We start from the raw sequence: 18,739 nt of genomic DNA, 5'->3' as shown, positions 1-18,739 counted from the left end.
TGGGGGCACACCCTGCCGCGGTGCCCTGAGCCTCAGCAGCAGCTGTCGGGTGCTGACCACTTTGCTTTGGCTGCCTGCTGTCCACATGGGTGCTGTGCTGAGCACGGGGGTGACAGGTTGATTTGAAACCCACCTTGGTTCTGAGAGCAGCTTTTACCCACCCGAGCGGTACGGAAAGCTGAGCGCTTTGCCATTCTCTAACCGAGCCAACATCTCCTCTGCCTGTCTTTGTCCTTGCAGGGGCTGCGTCATTGGACCGACTTTTCATTTCGACGTCCCTGCCCTCCACTTCGGTGATGTCTCCTTCGGTGAGTGTGCCCTGGGCTTGGTCCACGGGTTGAGAGCTCTGGGAATTACCAAAATGGAGCATTTTAACATAAGACCATCTGTCACTTGTGCTCCTCCATAGCAGCCTTCAGGGTGTTAAAGCCAGGGCTGCTGGTTGCTGAGGCAGTCCTGTGCCATTGTGAGATCAGTAGGACCAAAGGGATAGAAAGTCAGTATTTTTTGGTGTCCTTGTAGTCTGTTCAGCCCCAACCTCTCAATCCTTGACAGCAGAATGACTGTGAAAGTCCTTGTCCCAGAGGGCCCAGGGGATGGGCCTGCAGCAGAAGGGAGTTCAAGGCACATACTGGCCTGTAGCTGCTCTGGGTCAATGTTCCTGTGGCAAGGCAGGGATACCATTTACCCCCCTGACCTTTAGTGCCAGATGTTAATTAGCGCTGTGAGGGCCCCTCGTTGTCACCCACCAGGTAACATGCCCAAGCAGTAGCTCTGAATCAGGCACTGATGTCCTCGGACCACGGGCTCCTCCTTCCCCACCACAGGCCCAGCTCTGCTGACAGAGCCTGGGGCTGAGCATCCAGAGCGTCCCCGTTGAAATGCAGCTTCTGGTTCTCCATCTCAGGCTCACAAAAGGCTTTTGACTGAGATGATCGACAGTTTAAATGTGAAATCCATTGTGGATTGATTGAAGGGCCATTATCATTCTGTGCCCAGGATGCCTCTGTGTTTTCATGCTGTTCATGGACTTTTTAAGAAGACTCATTGCCTTTCCTGAGCTGCTTCTCCCCTCCCTTCATCACCCCTCTGCCACTTCTTTATTTCCTTTTGAATAAAACAAGAAGAAACACACCAGACAGAAATGTGGAGATGTAACAGGAGATTCATCCTCCCTAATGTAATTTCATTAATAAGGGCTTTTCAGCTGAAGGCAGCTATTGTATTGTGCTGCTGACTGTTGACCTGCATCTGGCGACTTTGGTCTCATTTGGAACTGTGAAGTCTGTGTTTGTCCTTTTTGTGCCCCTCCTGCCTCCCTGCTGGAGTAACTGCTGGAGGTGGGCAGTGGTCACTGTGGTTGGACATGGAGAACCCCCCCGCTGTGGCTGCAGTTGGTTTTCCTCCCCGTCTGTATTCAAACGACGCTTGGTGAGCAGGCCACGGGAGATGTCTCCTTCTCGCAGAGCTGGCCAGCCGAGCCAGATGTCCAGGCCAGAGCAGGCTGTGGGCTGATGTCCTGTCTCTGCAGAACACCCCCCCAGGTGTGGCTGTGTCACTGCTTTTCCATGAGGGAAGGCGAGTATCACAGCTCAAGTGATGCCGACCTGTGCAGGGCAGTGTGCAGTGTGGAAGCCGTGTCCCGTTTGTTAGGTGAGGTGGAACATGGCTCCTGCTGATTTCTGAGCAAGCATCAGGTTTGCCTCCAGTGCGGGGCCGTGAGTTGTCACGTGCTCGGTCTGGTAGCCCCAGACAGGAGATGCCTTAAGGGTCCTGCCTCGAGAAACTGCGTTAGAGTGCTTTGCATCATGCTGTCGTTCCCAGTTTCATCCTTCCTTCCTTTTACTGCAGCTTCTCCTCGATGACAATACCCGCTTTTATATACTGAAAACTGTGGGAGTGTTCCCAGAGTCAACAGGGCATTAAATTTTGAGAATAAATGGTCTGTCTGGATGGACACTTGTAAGTGAGAACTAATTGGTGCAGGTTTGGGGGCAGGTGAGAGAGCTCCTCACAGCTAGAGAGAGAGAAACTTGTGGGGTTCAGCATCGCCAAGAGTGGCCATTTCCAAGGAAGGAATCTCTGCGATCAGCGTAAAAGGGAGCTTAAGTGACAATTAATTCCTTGCGTAACTTCTCAGTTAGCTGTACTTCAGATTGAAAAGAGCTAAACTCCAAGCCCGGTTTTATCGTAACAGGCTATTCACATCAGGAATCATGGGACAGTTGGTGCATAAATTCATATTTGTGTCATTTTCCTAGGCTTTCCTCACACCTTGTCGTGTCGCCTCACTAACACCTCCTTGGTGCCCCTCACCTTCAACCTTCGCATTCTTGGGGACGGCTTGGGAGAGCCCAGTGTCAGCAGTCTTGCTCAGATGACAGACAACACTCACCTACTCCAGAGAAAGGGAGCCCAGCGTCAACTCAGGCCAAGAGAATTCAGCATAAAGCCCCGCAGAGGGACCATCCGCCCCCTGGGATTCCTGGATATCCAGGTATGGGAAGAAGCGGGTGGAGCTGGAGCTTCACTGAGGGATGGGAGGGCTTTAGCACCGCTAGCTCTGAGCGTAACGCGGGGAGGATATCTGCACTGGTGTTGGGCTTTTGTTAGCTGGGTTACTCTGGGGCTTTTCTGGAGGACCACTGCTTTGTTCCCAGAATGGTCAGCTGAAGATCATGTCCCATATGGTCAAGTGCAGAAGCCATTATCTGTTTCTGAGAGCTGCTTGGAGCAGTTTCTTTGATTTAAAGTGGGCAAAGGAAGGGTGAGGACAGAAGGTGGCTGTTAAAAAGAGAGATGTCATTGTATAAAGCACTTTCCTTTTCTTCCCAATCTTATTTGTCCTCTCCTGATGAGCAGAATGAGTTGTATTCACTGCCGTGATCTCCAGTGGGGACTGAAAAATCTCTGGCAGCCATGAACTGCACAGCACCTGCTGGGCTGCATTTTGCCCTCAGCTTCCCAGTGTAAAGCTGAATCTGTTGAATTCAACAGATTGCCTCTGCATTTATGCTGTTGTAGTTGAGATTAAAAATTAGTCTTTTAATTTTAATACAGTGGGGAGTAGAGCATTAATCTAATAGTGGTTACATGTGCCCTGGTAAGTGCAAGGTGTATTTAACAAAGCAGATATGTCAGAAGACTTTTGTTACTCCCAGCAACTGTGCCCTGCACATGGACCAGCAGAAGAGTTAGGGCAAAATCCTCCCTTTCCTGCCCGTGGAACGAGAACCGGAGGACAGCACAGGTGCACGATGGCTTTTGGGAGTGATGAAGTGTTCGGTGCTCTTCTCTTCCACCAGGTCACCCTGTGCTCCAACACTCTGCAGAGCTACGAGCTGGCTCTGGTGGTGGACGTGTGCGGTGTTGGCAGGGCGGTGTCGGCGCTGCTCCTCACAGCCAGGTATCGATGTTTTCCTTGCAGCTCGTTGTCTCTCCTCGTGCATCCAGCACCACGCTGCCTTGCACGTGGTTTGCTGGATCCATCTCCCAGTGACAAGTGTTGCTTAATGACGTAGTTCTGCCCAGCCAGATGTGAGATGGGCAGTGTTCTGAAAGCAGCACCTGCGCTCCACGGACAGGCGTGGCCCTGAGCCTTTTTCTAAAGGGAACAGTAATTCTATTCATTATTGGCCTGGGTTTTGGTGCTTGAGGTGTAATAAATTTCCAAAGGGCCATCTTTCCTCCTTCCTGCAAGTGGCGGACTTGTGCTGGGTTGCAGCCAAAATACAACATCCATTTGGGCCGCAGTGAGCAGCCTGCTGAGAGCTGGTGTCTGGGTCACTTAACGAAGGCGCATGGGAATGGGAAAGGGGCTTATGGCAGGACTGGTGAGGGGAAGCTCAAAGCAAGATCTTATGAAGGGGAAAGTAGTCCTTGATGTGGAAGGTGAGCTCAGATTTCTCTGCTTCCCTCTGGTTCTTTTGAACATTAATGTTCTCAGACTTAAGCCAGAAGTTGTTCTTGCTGCAGGCAGATTCAGCCCTGTTGTGCTGCGGTGGGTGTCGGTTTAATTCCAAGAGGGATGAGTTCACTGTGCTGTTCCCTCTCCCAGGCAGAGTCATCCAGTCAGTGCCTGGGCTGCAGTTTTGTAAAACAAGTGCAAATGGGGACAGAGAGTGCACGGAGCCGTGGGGTGCAGGAGCTGGGAGAGGGTGATCCCCCACTGCCTGAGGCAGGGGGTGGCTTGTGCCCTCCATCGCCGGGCAAAGGGCTGAGTTCTCAGGCAGGGCAACAGCGGTGTGGGAGAGGAGGCAGTCGTTCTCACTGAGACACTGGGGTCTTGTGCCCTTTGAGCCTTGGTGAGCACTCGGGGGGAAGGCTGCCCCAGAGCTCACGCCTTGCCGGGACTGTTGGGAGGGTCCTTGCAAGCCTCCTGGGGCAAAGAGCGGGCAGAGCTGATCAGAGAGCTCTGGCACAGGGCACCGTGCGCTGCCCGGGCACCTGGCAGCCTCTGCGAGGCCGAGTCCCGGGGTTTGCCCCACCTTTACAGGCGGTGGTGGAGTCAGAAGCAGTTAAAGGCCATTTATCGCTGTAGGGGTATTAAGTGTCTATTTGACAAATGTGCTACGCTCTGTTTCATGCTACTTGGGGAGTAAACGAACTCCACATTCTCTCGTATCTCTAATTCCCTTTCGGTCCTCTCTTTGCCTAGATGCGTGGTTCCTGCGCTGCGAGTGCTCAACCCTGTCATGATGTTCGGACGGTGCTTCCTAAAATTCCCTTACCAGCAGATGCTGACCCTTGTGAATGACAGCGATCTCCCAGGCTGCTACAGGGTTCTTCCTCAGGTTTGGCATTGCATCCGCCTCCTGCCCTCAGACGTTACTAAGGGTTTATTAGGGAAAAAAAGGGTTTTGGATAAGGCCTTGCTGGTTTATATTGAAACCTAAAGGTTGCTGAGAAAAGGAAGCTACCTGAATATAAACTTCAGGAAGCAGTTTAAACTTTTTAGGAAGCAGTTTATATTCTAGTCTTTGGGGTGCTTTCATGCAGGAGAACTTAGAGGGTTGTGAAAAGCTTCTGCAAGGAGGCTGCCAGCACAGGAGTGGGTGTGGGTGCAGCAGGTTTTGGACCCTCTGAGGATGCTAAGCCCATACAAGTCTTGTATCTTGCTTTGTACTTTTCTGCTTTCTCCTGGGGGTTTTTGAAAACGTGTGTGAATTGCCATTGTGGTAGATGTTGAGGAGTTCAAAGTTTCCTCCAAGGTCACTCCTGTGTGTTGCGTTTGACTCTGTCCCTTACAGGAACACAAGGAGGACGCTTCTGTGTGGTACTCCAGCCCCGTGCCGTGGGGGATTGTCCAGCCTCGCAGCTCGGTGGAGGTCCCGTTGACGCTGGAGGCCCAGGTGACGGGAGAGCAGGACACTGTTGCTCATGTTGCAGTGTTTGGGAGTGACGGATCCCCTCTGGTGAGTTCTGGGGGACGTGGGCCTTGGTGCGACTCCTCTTGGTGGGGTGTGAAGCCTCAGGCAGGGTTGCTAACTCCGGGGATCCTTCCCAGGAAAACAAGAACTTGTAATATATGCTGGTGTGGACAAGGAAAGAAGGGGTTTGTGGCATACGCAACAGCTAATGTCTGTGAAACAAAGAGCTTCACAGTCAGAATTATGACTGTTCAGCAGGGATTCTTTATTCGCAGCGCTGGGCAGCGCTGGGGATCGCTCCACCACAAGTGCCGCAGCTACTAGCAAAGCTCTCTGACTAATATACAGAGTTCATTTACGTAGTAAATGAGCATGCATTGTAAAAATAGACTGAGGGTCTTCTCCCCCCTGGTGGTCCACATCGTCTTCCTCACACTGCCCGCTGGCTGAACTTGAGGTTTCCCGTGTCCATGCATGGTCATGGAGTGACCTCACCATCCTTCAGCTCCTGTTTGTTCCGAGGGGGTTGGTGTAAACCCGCTCCCAGTCGCTTTTCGTGACACTGGCGTCTTCTCAGGCGCTTGTCTTGCGTTCTTAGGTCCCTGTTATCAGGGATGTACTCAGGGAGGTTACCAGGCTGTCTAAGGCCTGTTTTGTCTCCACTAGGCAAGGGTTTACAGGTTTCAAGATGTTTTACAAGTGGGTGAGATGTCAGAGGGTAGTTAGGAAAAGAGTATAAATGAAATAGTATACATTGCAGTACAATACAGGAAAAATAAAAGCTAGTGAAACACAAGTGATGGTTAACGTTAAAACTAAGCATCCTACTTTACTGGTTCCTATCCATTAACAAGGTCAGGAGGTCTTGTAATCTCAAGTATACTTGCAGCCACTCCCCTTCACCTAGAGAAGAGGAAGGATGGTATCATCCCAGGTGGTAATCTAAGTGTCTGACACAGCATTTAATTACAGCTAGGTCAGACAGGATAAGAAGGCCAGTCTGAAGCCCAGAACAACCCCTGGGTCTCATACTCTGCTGTGCGATTAGATGAAGAGCTCCGGTGCTTCGTTAGGCCTTTTGTTCAGGAGCACACAGGGACATCCCTGAATCCTGCTAACGCAAGCGCTGTGTAAGAGGCCGTGCTGAAAGTCAGGCCCGTCACGTCTGAGAAACACCCGTCATAGCTCTTTGCTGAGAGCCCCAGCCAAAGACTCATGAGTCTCCACGCCGCTTGCACCTGGAGCGCAGAGACTTTTTTTTTTCTGCCAAGCTTGGAAATGGATGAGGCAAAGCATTCCTGGACTAAAGCTTCCTGAAGGCTGATGTTCACAGTCAGGCATACACAACAGCAGCAATGACCACGAAATGTAGGCAAGAGAATGTTGTCTGTAGTGTCCTGGCTTCATTTAGCTGAAATCAAGATCAAATACAGTTAATTAAGGTTTAATTTAAAAGGATATCAACTTTTGAAGCAGCTGTTTTAAAATGTCTTCTCATCTCTGAGGATGAAAGAGGATGTCGGAGGGCTCCTGTGAGCCTTAAGCTTTCTGTAACAGAAAGAAAGGCTGACATTTTGGAAGTAGTTACAGGGATTTAAACTTTTAATGAAACAAGTGGAAATGATGCTGCTAAATCTCCTGAATGCCTCCTGAATGTTTTTACTGATGTGAGGAGGTGGTTTAGCAAAGGGATCCACATTCCTTCCCCAGTAGTCTGTGACAGTTCTTCAAGAACAGAACTTTTGGGTCTCAGACTGTCAAAAGGAAAAAATACTGCTTGTATTATTAATAATTAATGCCCATTATCCGTATAATACCAGGAATAGACGTAAGTGCAAATCAGAGCAACTAACTTGTGTGATCTCTACTCTGAAGGGCCTGCTTTGCCTCTGGCTGGTGCTGGCTTTCACAGGCGTAGCTTTGGGACTAAAGCCACTGTCCCAGTGTGCTGTGCAGCAGCAGGAGTCAGGGAGGGTGCTCTGGGGCAAGACTGAGCAGTAGAAGGAGTGGGAGCAGGCACAAGGTAGAGGAAGGAGAGTTACCAGTGCGGAGGAGGTGTGAAAAAGCAAGCATGGGAAACAGGGTTTCTTTATCCCCTGATAACGGGAGCTTGTGTCTTTCAGATGGGATCAGTCCAGGTCCCACACTGGCTCCAGGCCTTTGGTTTCAGTTTTACAACACTGAAAACTTCAAACAGCCGTAATTATCCCCCAGTCTAGGAGTACCCTTAGAGCCGTTTAATCATTTTAAACTTTCTCTCTTCTTTTTTTTGATCTTTCCTACCTGCTTTCTGGAGCAGAAAATCCATCTAGTGAGCACTGGAGAAGGACCAGTTGTCTACGTGCATCCAAGCAAAATAAATTTTGGCAGTATCCAAGTTCTGCAAGATGCCTCCCGAACTCTCCACCTCTCCAATCAGAGTGTCATCCCTGCATCCTTCAGGGCAACGATGGTAAGTGTCTGTGGAGCTATTTTCCAACAAAAATGACTGACAAGCAACCTGTGACTTAATTATTATATGCAACATTTGCATATCACTAGATGATTGAGAAAGCAATGTATTCCATCACAATGCAGCAAGAGGAGCCTGGTCTGGGGGCAGTTTTAGCTGGGGGACCCCTGAGTAAAACAGAAAATTTGCGTAGATGCTTGAGCAGAAATGAGTCTGGATCAGTGTTGCAAGTTCTCCCTTTATTTTGTGGAAGGTATTTAGCTCTAAGACTCATGTGTTTGGAGCTCTGAGACCAAGAGAACGCCGTGGCCCTTTGCTCCTGAAAGGGCATGGGTTTCCACACGGTTTCCCTGTTAGATCTGCATTTGCTTTGTGCCGAACTGCTGGTAATGACAGAGACTAGGGTGTGAGGTCTGGCCTCAAACTGCTCGCAGTGAGGTGAGTTTCACACCTGCTGGGTGTCAAACCAGCTGGGTTGTTGCACAAGAACATAGTGTAATGGTGGTGTACCTACGGTGGAGTCCGTCGCGTTGCAGAGCACCTCTGGAGACTGGCTGCAGAGAAAGGCTCTTTAATCCTGGAGGCTGCGTAGGGTGAGAAGCTGCACGGCCCAGGGAGGGTGGGTTGCTCCTGGCAGGGGGAGCAGGGCTGATGCAGCCAGCACGGGCTCGTGCGCTGAGGCCGGGTGGGGTGTGCTCCCCACTGGAGGGGGGATCTGTGAGGGGCTTGAAAGCAGGGTTCGGAGGGGGTTTGTTCTTCTCCGTGCCAGGTGGGTCAGACTCCTGGGGCTGGTTAGCCCAGGCCTGGCACTGTGGACTGGGTGTTGTGGATGGAGCATCAGGCAGTGTGTGAGAGTACAGGCTCAGCCTCCTGGGCCGAGGACGGGGCTGAATTTCCCTCACGCGGCTTTTCCAGCTGTTTGGGGGATAAACGTAACCTCAAAGTGGGGGATTCCCAGGGCAGCTTGCTTTGATTCCACAATGAAAACCTGCTTTCCATCTCTGCAGAGAGCAAGCCACCTGGGGTGGGTGGTGCTGGTGTGTGAAGGACGGGGTTTGCGTGCTCATAGCAGGCCCTGACCCGCAGAGCTGCTCCGGCACTGCTGTCCGGCCTCACGCCTGCCCTCCCTCCCCGGGCAGCCTGTGTGTCCCGGGGGGCTCGCAGGGTGTCTCTGCCTCTGCATTGCCTCAGGGCCCTAAGGCGTGGGGCTGGGCAATGAGTCCTATCCTGCTTCACTGCCATCTCTGCAAATATTGTGGCTAATCAATAAATAGAACAATAATAGCAGGGGGGTCAGGGATGGTTTCTTGCCCTGCAGTAAGGGTGGGCTCTGCTGCTCCGTAGTCCCCCCCGCTGACCCCACAGGCTTGACTTACCCCACCGTGAGCATCTCGGCTTCTCAGGACAGCTGCTGCTATCACGGAGGTGTTCAAGGGAGCAGGTCCTGAGAACCTGCTCGATCAGTCGTTTCAGCAAGGGCTCTTCAGACTCTTCATCCCCCCGATGCTGAGCTCCAGGGGAGCAGCACTGCGGCAGGCGAGGTGTGCTCCAGCTGCTCCCTGCCCGCAGCAGCTGCCTCCTTTGGTGCTGCTTTGCTGCCTCAGTTGAAGTTTCGCCCTTTGCTGCTGCCTTAGGCTGCCTGGCCGTTTATTGAGGGGAAGAAGAGAGGACTGAATAATTTTGGAGATAAGATCTGAGATGCAGTCAGGTGCCAGGGTGAACTGCACACGTACCTCTGAGAGCAGAGGCAGTCCCTTAGCCTTGCTGGTGGGTGACTTGGGCATCCTGCATCCAGTTGTGCCCCTGAGCCCAAGTCTTGTGTTCTCTAAGACAGAAAAGCTGCTGCTTTGATTTCCTGCCTGGAGATTGCTGCAGGACGGTGAGCTGTGATTTCCCTGTCTCCTGTTTGATGGCTGATCTCGAAACCGTGGCTGTTTGCAGTTAGGCTTAGAGATCACGGTCCCTGCTCAAAGGAAGGAGCTATGATTGACATTTTCACAGCAGCATTGCATCAGCAATGTTACAGCACGCTGACTGTCAGCTCAACAAACAGAACAAGATTAAATAAAGGGACAGCAACAGGGCAAGTATAAGTTTAGTATCTTGTTCGAAACAGGAAAGGAAAATGCTGTAATGCAGATGGCCATGGTGCCACCTTGGTGGTGGTATTAACCATCACATGCAAATTGCTGTTCCTGTCAAGTCAAGATTTCTTCTTGCTCTATGGGAGAAAAGAGCATTATCTGAGCAAGGCAAGATGCTTTTTTTTGTGGGTAACAGTGCTGTGCTCTTCAAATGATATCTGTAATGCTATTTAGAAATGAGTGTTGAATTAACTTTCCAGGATATGGGCAACACTGGCCCTGAATATGGGGTCTCTTCCAAGGTGAGCAGAACTTTTGAAGATAAGATGCTGTCCTGGTTCAGCTAGGATAGGGTTAAGTTTTCCCCAGCAGAGAGGGGGAAGGGATCTCCAGCCAGGTTATTCATACCATGCTGACCTCAGGTCCAGGCGCGGGAGCACGGGAATTCTTTTTCCTTTGTGGCTTTGGTGGCGGGGAGCACGGGGCTGTCTGTAACCATTGCGGTATTTCTCTGTATATCTTTTGTCTTGTTTACTGTTATTACTGTTTATTGTTGTTATCATAGCTACTGTTGTTGTTCAGGTTGTTTATTACACTGCTGTATTAAATTTCTTCTTATCTCAACCCGGGGTTTGTGCCCTACTTGTATCCGAGGGTGGGGGAGTGACAACAGCAACGTGGTCTCCGGTCCCGGCAGGGCCTAAACCAACACAGCCTTTTTGGCGCACCAACGTGGGGCACAAGAGGGTTGAAATAAGAATCAAAAAGGGACAGACCCTGACCAGAGTGTGCTAGAGCAATCTGTTGGGTGCAATTTTTCTGTTTGTATTTGTACGGTTTGATAAGACAATGTTTGCAATGCTGGCCCACTTGCTTGCGTGGTGGAGCTGGATTATTCCTTATATCCACTGTGTGTTCTCAGTGCTGGTGTTTGTTATCAGTGGAAAATGGTAAAGGGTCTTATTTTGCTGTACTGGCTCCTGACTGCTTATAATGTGTTTGTATCGCTGGGGGGGGGGCGGGCCAGTACCTGTTTGCCGTTTGGGCTTTTTTTAGGGGTCTCACCCCCTCTGTGGGTGAGCCAGGGGAAGAGATCCTCTCGGTTTTTGAGAGTTTCAATTATCCTTGGAGCCTGCAGGCCAGTGTGATTGCAGCACAATGCTTTCTGAATGCCTGCCAGATCTTGTTTTGGGCCATGCGGCGCTTCTCTAACAATAGCAGTGCCTGGAAACCTGCCCCGAGGTCAGATAATAGTGAGTGGCAAGGGGTGTGGGAAAAGATGGGCGAAGGCCTGAGTCCGTGGGCACCCCCAATGCTTTGGAATTTCACTCCCAAACAAATGCAGAGCCCTGAGAAGCTGATGGAGTGCTTAGAAAGGGTGTGTTACCAAGCTGGCAAAACCCAGGAGACACAAATCGCTGCAATGTGTTGGGGACTTGCCCATGCCTACCGTGTCCTCTTTAATACCACCCACTGCCCTCAGGGGGGAGAAAAGGCTACAGAACCTGAGAGTGAAGTTACTGGTACAGTATCCGGGCCGGGGGAACAGGTAGAAGCAGTGTCAGTCGCCTCCACCAGCACAGCGACTGGGCCAGAGAGCCAGGCAGTGCCAGTGTCAGTCGCCCCGATACAGAAAACAAAATATACCAGAATGTCGGCTGGCAAAGTGGGGGATGGGGATGAGCCAGGCCCAGCACGGGAACAGAGGCACAGGCTTAACTCTTTCCAGAGCTGTCTCACCAGAGCCTCATGGTGCTCCAAAAGCTCACCTTTTAGTTTAGGTTTTAAAGGCCATGTTTTGCTAATGCAGCAGTACCAATTTGCTGATTTCCAGCCAGTTTGGTCTTGCCAGAGCTGGAGGGAACCATTCATTGTAGCCACCTGTGCTTGGAAACACACGGCATCGGTCATGAGCAGGGGTCATGGCCAGGAGCGTCAGTCTTGCCCTGGTGACAGGTTGTACCAAAACCTGAGGAAGGTGGAAGGCTGCGTCCCTCCCAGTGTCGCACAGGCTTAGGTCCAGCAGGCTTAAGTCCAGAGCATGTGGCTCTTAGAAAGGGGAGCAGAGGTGTGGAGGAGACCTTGGAAAAGGTGCCTGAAACCTGGCCACAGGGGGCAGTTTGGTTTTTATCACGTTAGGTATCTTATATGAGTTCATGCCCTTTCAGAATTGCTGTTTTTTAGTAATGGAAGAAATTGTTATCCTGCTTGTCTAGGGAAATTAAACTTGTCGTATCATGCTGTACCTGTTGGCTAAATGAATTAAAGAAGGGTAGAATCTTCAAGGCAATTATGCTCCTAGAAGCAAGAGTGACTCAGGAGGGTGCTTTTCCCAAAGGAAAAGCAGGAGGAGTTTGGTTATCAAACCAGGTGGCCCTGATCTCCCCAGCCCAGCGAGGAAGCGCAGATGGGATCTGGAGGGGTGAGCTCTGGACCAGGGACACAAATGGAGACAAGTTTAGTTAGCTCGCTCAGCAGTCTGCTATTGGCTGAACCAAGCTTGACAAGTTAGGCTCTGTTGTCAGTGGCAGTGAGTGCCACACTACTTTAGTTTTTTTAGAGGCTCTGCCTTTTGATTTCACAAAACATCCCCTTGATGGTGCTCTGGGGCAGAGGCTAAACCAAAGTGGTCCCCATCCATGCTTTTGCCGAGGAGATGCTGGTGCTGAGGTGCCAGGAGGCGGCTGGTGGTTGGTGGGAGCATCCAGCCAGCCTCGTGCCCTGACCTCCACCTCCTGCTGGGGCTCGGGGCCGTCTGGGGCTCTCTTCTGCCACTGGCAGTTTGTGCGGATAAAGAGTAGCTTTGAAATGAAGAACGCAGGGTCCCCCACCTCAGGACTGCTGAAACACCCGGGAGGAGGCTCTGTGCACAACTGATGTGGGACGGGGTTTTATTTCCCCTTCATGGGCAGCCTCCGTGAGGAGCTATGGGTCGGCTGACAAAGGTGTGAATGCTCCCTTGCTAGGGCTGTGGCTTGGTAAAGTACAGCTGCATTTTAATACTGAGTTCTGCTTCCTCTTTCACTCGTGCAAGGCCAGAATGACCAGAACACTTAATTAACTAGCTTTATGCAGCTTCAAGAGAACTGAGTGTGGTGGCTCCTCAGTCGTCCCTTAGGGCATCCATCCCATCCCAGCCATCAATGCCATTCCATCCATCCATCCATCCATCCATCCATCCATCTCTTAGATGCACAGTGGTGTCTTATATCCAAATTCTGGCAGCTCTTATTCGCAGTGGAAATCTGTCCTGGGAGAAGCTAATGATCTCAGCATTGAGCTTCTTGAATAAGTGATTGATCCCCACCCTTGCCCAGCACTCAGGGACTCTGTGCAAGCTCCTGCAGGGACAAAAATAGCCACTGTTTTTGTCTATCCAGTGCACAGGGCTGCTGGGTTGTGTTCTGGAGCATTCAAGGATAAGCGAGTAGCAGGGACGTTATCAGAAGTTAGATCGTGGTCTTCAAAGTGGGGGGAATTTTTAGCGTGGCTCCAAGAGATTCCTTGTCTCTGGGACGCAGCCTGGATCCACGTAGGCAGAAGCTGACCTGGAAGCCTGAGTGAGTCTGGCCCGGCAGAGCCTTTTGGTCCCGGCAGGTCTCCTGTTCAGTGGTGCACTGTGCTGCCCCGTGCTGCCCCTTGGACCCACACCAAATGCTAACGGAAAGAATGAGGACACGATGCCATTCCTGCTCCTCTGGAGTGGGCTGTTGGCCCTGGCTCACCCTGGGAAATTCAAAGTCTGGCTCCATCGAGACAGCCTGTCATTATTCCTCAGTCATAGTTTCTTGGGTACAATTTACTGCCTGGCTTGTTGCCAAGCTTTGATAAATGAGCTTTGCCAGATAGCAGACATGCAGATTCACCTCTGGGGTGGAGCTATCAGGTCTCCTTTTCCAGTGAGCTACCATGAATCAGAGGGCAAAGAAAAGCTAACAGCCACCGGCTTGGTGTGAACGCCTTGGCTGGGTAGCCCTCGGCTGGTGGCAGCGCAGTGGATCCTCTGAGGCTAGTGATGGGCTGCGCACGGGATGCAGGGGCAGCAGAGGAGGGGTGGTGGGATCCTGTGTGAGGCCCCAGAGTTTACCCTGTGCCAACAACCTTCCTTCATCCCATTCTCATCTTGCTTTTTTAAAGACTTTCTTTTGCAGCTCTAGAGGACAAATTAAATGGAGCAGAGTTGATTGATTTTGCCAGCACTTGGAATAATGTTGATGCCTTTGGCATGCTCCACCTGGGACGCAGGTGTGCAGACCCGACCTGCTCTCCATGCAGGGCACAGCCAGCCTAAGGAGCTATCCTAGCTGGGGCATCCTACACACGCTGCTGGGACGCTGCCTGCTCAGCAAGTTTTTGCTTCCCTGGCCGCAGAAAGTCTTACCCTTGCTAGCAGAGGTTGCTTTGGGGGGTTATTTAAAATGCTTCCCAAGACTTCAAAGTGCTGCTTGCTTTTCTGACAGTCTTCTCCCTTGGGCTGGCTGGTGTCCTGTTAGAGTTGAGTGCTGCCAGCCTGACGGATGGAAACTCGAGCTAACCTCACCTGGATCGAGCATTTGCTTGGATCATGTCAGGCCTCCAAGCACACTGTTGCTTTCCATTAAAAAATAAAAAAGGCGGGGGGAAACCTCTTCTCTTACAATACTGCAGGGTTTTGGGTGAGTAGTGCCTGTCACCCCAAACACAGCACTGAAGTGTGGGGTGCAGGCACCACCACCACCGTGATGGACACTTGGAAGCTGTACATCTGCCTCCCTGTGCATTTCCCGCTGGCCAGGGAGCACGGTGTGTGTTTCCTCTCTGCAGGCTTGCTCCCTGGGAGCGTGGTTTTAGAGGGGCTGGGGTCCAGCACCTTCACTGCCACAACTGTGGAGGGAAGTCCATGAGAAACCAGAGGGAAGAGAGTGCTTGGAAGCTCGGGCCATGCCTACAGGGCACGTGCCTTCTAGTTTGCTTTCTGCTTATTGCTTTACTGCCCTGCTGTGAACATTTATAGCTGAATTTTCCAAAGCAGAGGGCACTGGGGCACCTCACTGCAGCTGGTGATCAGTGGGAACCGAGTGCTTCAGTTCTTCGGGGGCTGTTGAGAAGCACTGAGTACCTCTTGGGAAAGAAGACGTTGGTGTCAGGGTTTTGATCAGCCGGTTTTGCAGAGTTACTCTTCAGGCTCTCAGCAGTATCCCCCAGCCGTGTGGCTGCTGCGGTGGGATTTGAGCAGTCCTGGCTTCCTCTGGCCTTGAGCCTTTATGCCAACCCAGCGCCCATTGTCGGGAAGCCAGGAGAGGTGAAGTAGCTTCCCTTGGCGTGCGCTCCAAAAGAGAGACTGGAGGAGGAATAACCTCCTCCTGAGGATGAGCATCCCTTGGGTTGGGCAACACTGGGTTAATGAAGTGAGTCTGTTAAAGGAAGGTAAAATACAGGTTGTAGAAGCTCCTGCATAGTTGTTGTTTCCAGCTTGGATTTAGGGAAATGGAGCCTCTCTGGTTTTTATCCTCATATCTTCAGCCCTTCCTTTTCCTGCACCCCACAAGAGCCCAGGGTCCGTGGTTTCCATGCTAAGTTAGTGTTTGGCTTGTCTTACAGGCTCGTGAATGCTCGTGCTGGAGGATTGAACCCAGTGAAGGAGTGATTCCTCCTGAGACAGAGGTGTCTGTGGCTGTCATAGCAAGCTTGGATGACACGGAGAAATTCAAGGACGAGGTGAACCTGTTCATCGAGAACAGCCACACCTACGTGATCCCCGTCCGGGCTGTTGGCATTGGCACCACGATTGTCACTGACAAACTCTTTGCGCCAGAGCTCAACTTGGGACCCCACTTCAGGTAGGGTATCTCTCAGCTTCTGCCGTGGGCTCAGCAAGGGGCAGTTTTGCTGTAGTCCTTCAGGCTGGTTGTTCTTCAGCGCTCAAGGTCCTGGCTCTGTTTTCCTGAAGCCCCAGGGCTTCCTTCTGTGGCCATCTGAAAGTTGTTAGATACCCTCAAAAGCCACCAAAATGGAAACCAGTTGTTAAATTGTCACTGACTTGTCTTTAGTTATAATACATCTATTTCCTCACTTGAACAAAAAGAGATTTGGAGGAAAACAGAAGGAAGCCTCTGGGTGGAAGATGCTACATTACAAGTATAAACACATTTCCCTTTGCAATCATGTTGATTGTTTTTCCCTTCCCTGTGGAGTATCATCTCGCAACAGCGGAACGCCTTGGTGGTAGCTTGTTAGCAGGTCCTTGACTAAATTAATGGTGCTGTTTTGTTTGCCCTCTGCCCAGCGGTCCTGAGGAGCAGCAGAATTTCTTTGCCCCGTGTCATCCCTCATTTGCTCGCCTTCCCCGTCTCCCCTGCCGGGCTGCTCTTCATCAGACGTAGTCGCTCTTCCCTCGTCTCTCCCACCGGCTTTCCTCGGCGTCACCACCGCAGCGGAGCCTGAGGCGCGGGCAGGCGAGGGCGGCACTGGACCAGCTCTGGAAGGGAGAGGAGGAGAAGTCCACTGAGTTTGGGCAGAATAAATGGAAGGTGTTAATTAAAGAGCTTGGCTCAAAGGAGGGGGTTCACTGGTCCTAACGCGTCTATCTGACCAGGCCTGTTCCTGTAAATGGGAGAAAAATAAGCCTTTTCAAAGTGCTGCCTGCTTTGTGTTGGACACCTCTTAGGATGAGAATAATAGTCTTTTTGAGGTGCCTGTTCCTTTCCCTGGCTGCAGAGTGTCCACAGCGGTCCAATCCCTAAATTTGGGGGTAGAAAAAGCAGGTTGATCCTACTCTTTAGGATAGATTTTGGGGGGTTAAATATGCATGCACAAGCCACCCACATACGCAGGGACATTGCAGGGGGTTGGTGCTTGTCCAGCGTGTCCTGTGCTCTGTGCAGCCACAGACTGGCTACCCAACGGAGTGGGCGATGTCAGTGTGATTTGTGTCATGGTCCTCTGCCCCCCTTCACGTCTTGCTCTGCAGACTCTGGAGTTGTTGCCTTTGCTGTCGGCTGCAGAGCTGCCCCAGGTGAGCTGAGACGGGACCCAGGTAACATCTCAGATGAGTTGGGCTTTCCCAGAGCCACAGATTCTGCATCCACCCAGAGCTTCTCCAGGCTTTCGTCTGTGCTGTCCACCACAGAAACCATTTCACACTAAGCTTGTACGCATCATGTTTTAACAGTCTGTTTCAGCGGCTGGTTTGTTCTATTCTTGGCTCAGGTCTGTGCATTTAGCTGCCTGGGGCAGGCATGCATTTTGTAAGCCGTGTATTCTGTCCTTTTCAAAAAACCAGTAACTGTTCCAGGAACAATTCACGTCCTGGTCATGCTCAGATTTATAGAGGGTAAAATAATTACTCCAGACGAGCCTGCAGTTAGTGTTTCTTTACATGAAGAAATCAGTTTCCATTGAGTATTCATTTTGGTTTATATCTAGCTCTAGTTATTAATCTCTCATCGTTGCTCCATCCCCTCAGCAGCTAGACCTGGTCTTGCTGCCATGTTTGATTTGGGGAAACTTCTGTTGATCCTGTGTTCTCACAGTGCATTTATCTTCCTAAACCACAGCACCAGCTGCACTGTTCAGGCAAAGGACGATGTGTTGGGGGTGATGAGGTTGGATGCTCCCTAAGGGACTGGGGGTGCCAGGGCAGGGGCCCCGCCAGCGAGGCAAGGGGTGCCCAGGTCACCGGAGGGTCTCTAGGCTGGTGATGCTCTGTCTGCAGCAGCTGAGATGATGATCTTCATGCAGCTCTTCCTTGCTGTACGCAAACAGAGCAGCTGCTGGATGCTGATAAACTTAGGGGCAACCAAGGTCTGGCTTTTGCTGAAGCTTTGAGCTAGGTCAGCCTTTTTGGAGGTGCTTTTATTGCTGAGTGTGCAGTCGGGTAATGCCATCAGGGTGCTGAAGCCGGGTGACCACTGGGAGATAGCAGCTCCCGTGACTTTTTCCATCTCTTTTCCCTTCCAGCCTGGATCCCTGCTGTTACCGCTTCAAGATAACAAACAAAGGACGGCGCACCCGTTGGCTCTACTGGTCAACAGCAGGTTCTGGCTCGTTTCGCCGGCGTCATCGTGTCCCTGCTGTCAGCACCACCGAGGGCCAAGGTTCCTCCCAGAGCCCCAGACCTGCCCGCCCTGGGTTTAAGGTTCAGCCACTGAGGGTGGAGCTGATGCCGGGCAAGACTACAGAGATGGTGCTGGAATGCTTCTCCAGCACTCCTCAGGTGAGGTCCCCGCCGAGGGCTGAGCCTTCCCCATCAGGAGCAAGTGCTTTCAAGAAACTGTTCTAACAGCACAAGCTACCATGGCAGCACCAGCTTTCCTTGCTGGCCACTGTCAGTTCCTAAGGGTTTTTCATGTTTCCATGGCTACTGTAAACCCAACCTGCTGATACCAAAACAGACAGACTGAAGGAGATATTGCTACTTCAGGGGCAAATGGCAGGTTACAAGGTGTCATGTGCTGAGGCAAAAAGGAAGGGCAGAGAAAATAAGTTACGCTTAGACTAGGAGCACAGGCAGAAAGTAAATAACAAAGTGCAAAGTAATGTATTTGGGGGAAGCAGTGAGTAAAACAAAACACCTGTGAAGGGAGGGAGTGTCTGGGAGTAGCATCATTTTTCCTCTGTAGACAAGCATGGGCAGAGGGCTTGTCTAGCACTGAGTCCTGGAGCAGAAAAATGAACACAGTGTGTCAGCTGTAGCGATCGGGTGATGTTCATCCACGTGGGAAACTGTTTGCAGGGATTGTTACAATTGACAGCTTGACTTTGTCAGTATTTCCATAACGGCTCACCTCAGTCTCTCAGCCAGTCCCGGGGTGCCAAGGGCAGCCAGGTCTCGCAGCACCCTTGGATGGCAGCTC

At 51.4% G+C, this 18,739-nt stretch overlaps 1 protein-coding gene across 1 annotated transcript in view; it reads left to right on the top strand.

Moving 5' to 3' along the window:
* LOC141963912 (hydrocephalus-inducing protein homolog) overlaps positions 1–18,739 on the top strand; it is a 115,371-nt gene that overhangs the window by 46,788 nt on the left and 49,844 nt on the right. Inside the window, 8 exon segments of the mRNA XM_074913647.1 lie at positions 241–308; positions 2,262–2,497; positions 3,306–3,406; positions 4,658–4,793; positions 5,250–5,414; positions 7,669–7,821; positions 15,486–15,724; positions 17,844–18,099. Coding sequence (XP_074769748.1) covers positions 241–308; positions 2,262–2,497; positions 3,306–3,406; positions 4,658–4,793; positions 5,250–5,414; positions 7,669–7,821; positions 15,486–15,724; positions 17,844–18,099 — 1,354 coding nt within the window.

Source organism: Athene noctua, chromosome 9 (assembly GCF_965140245.1).
Source record: "Athene noctua chromosome 9, bAthNoc1.hap1.1, whole genome shotgun sequence".
NCBI classification, from domain to species: domain Eukaryota; kingdom Metazoa; phylum Chordata; class Aves; order Strigiformes; family Strigidae; genus Athene; species Athene noctua.
Note: the sequence above shows the minus strand (reverse complement) of the source record. Positions and strands in the feature narration are given on the sequence as shown.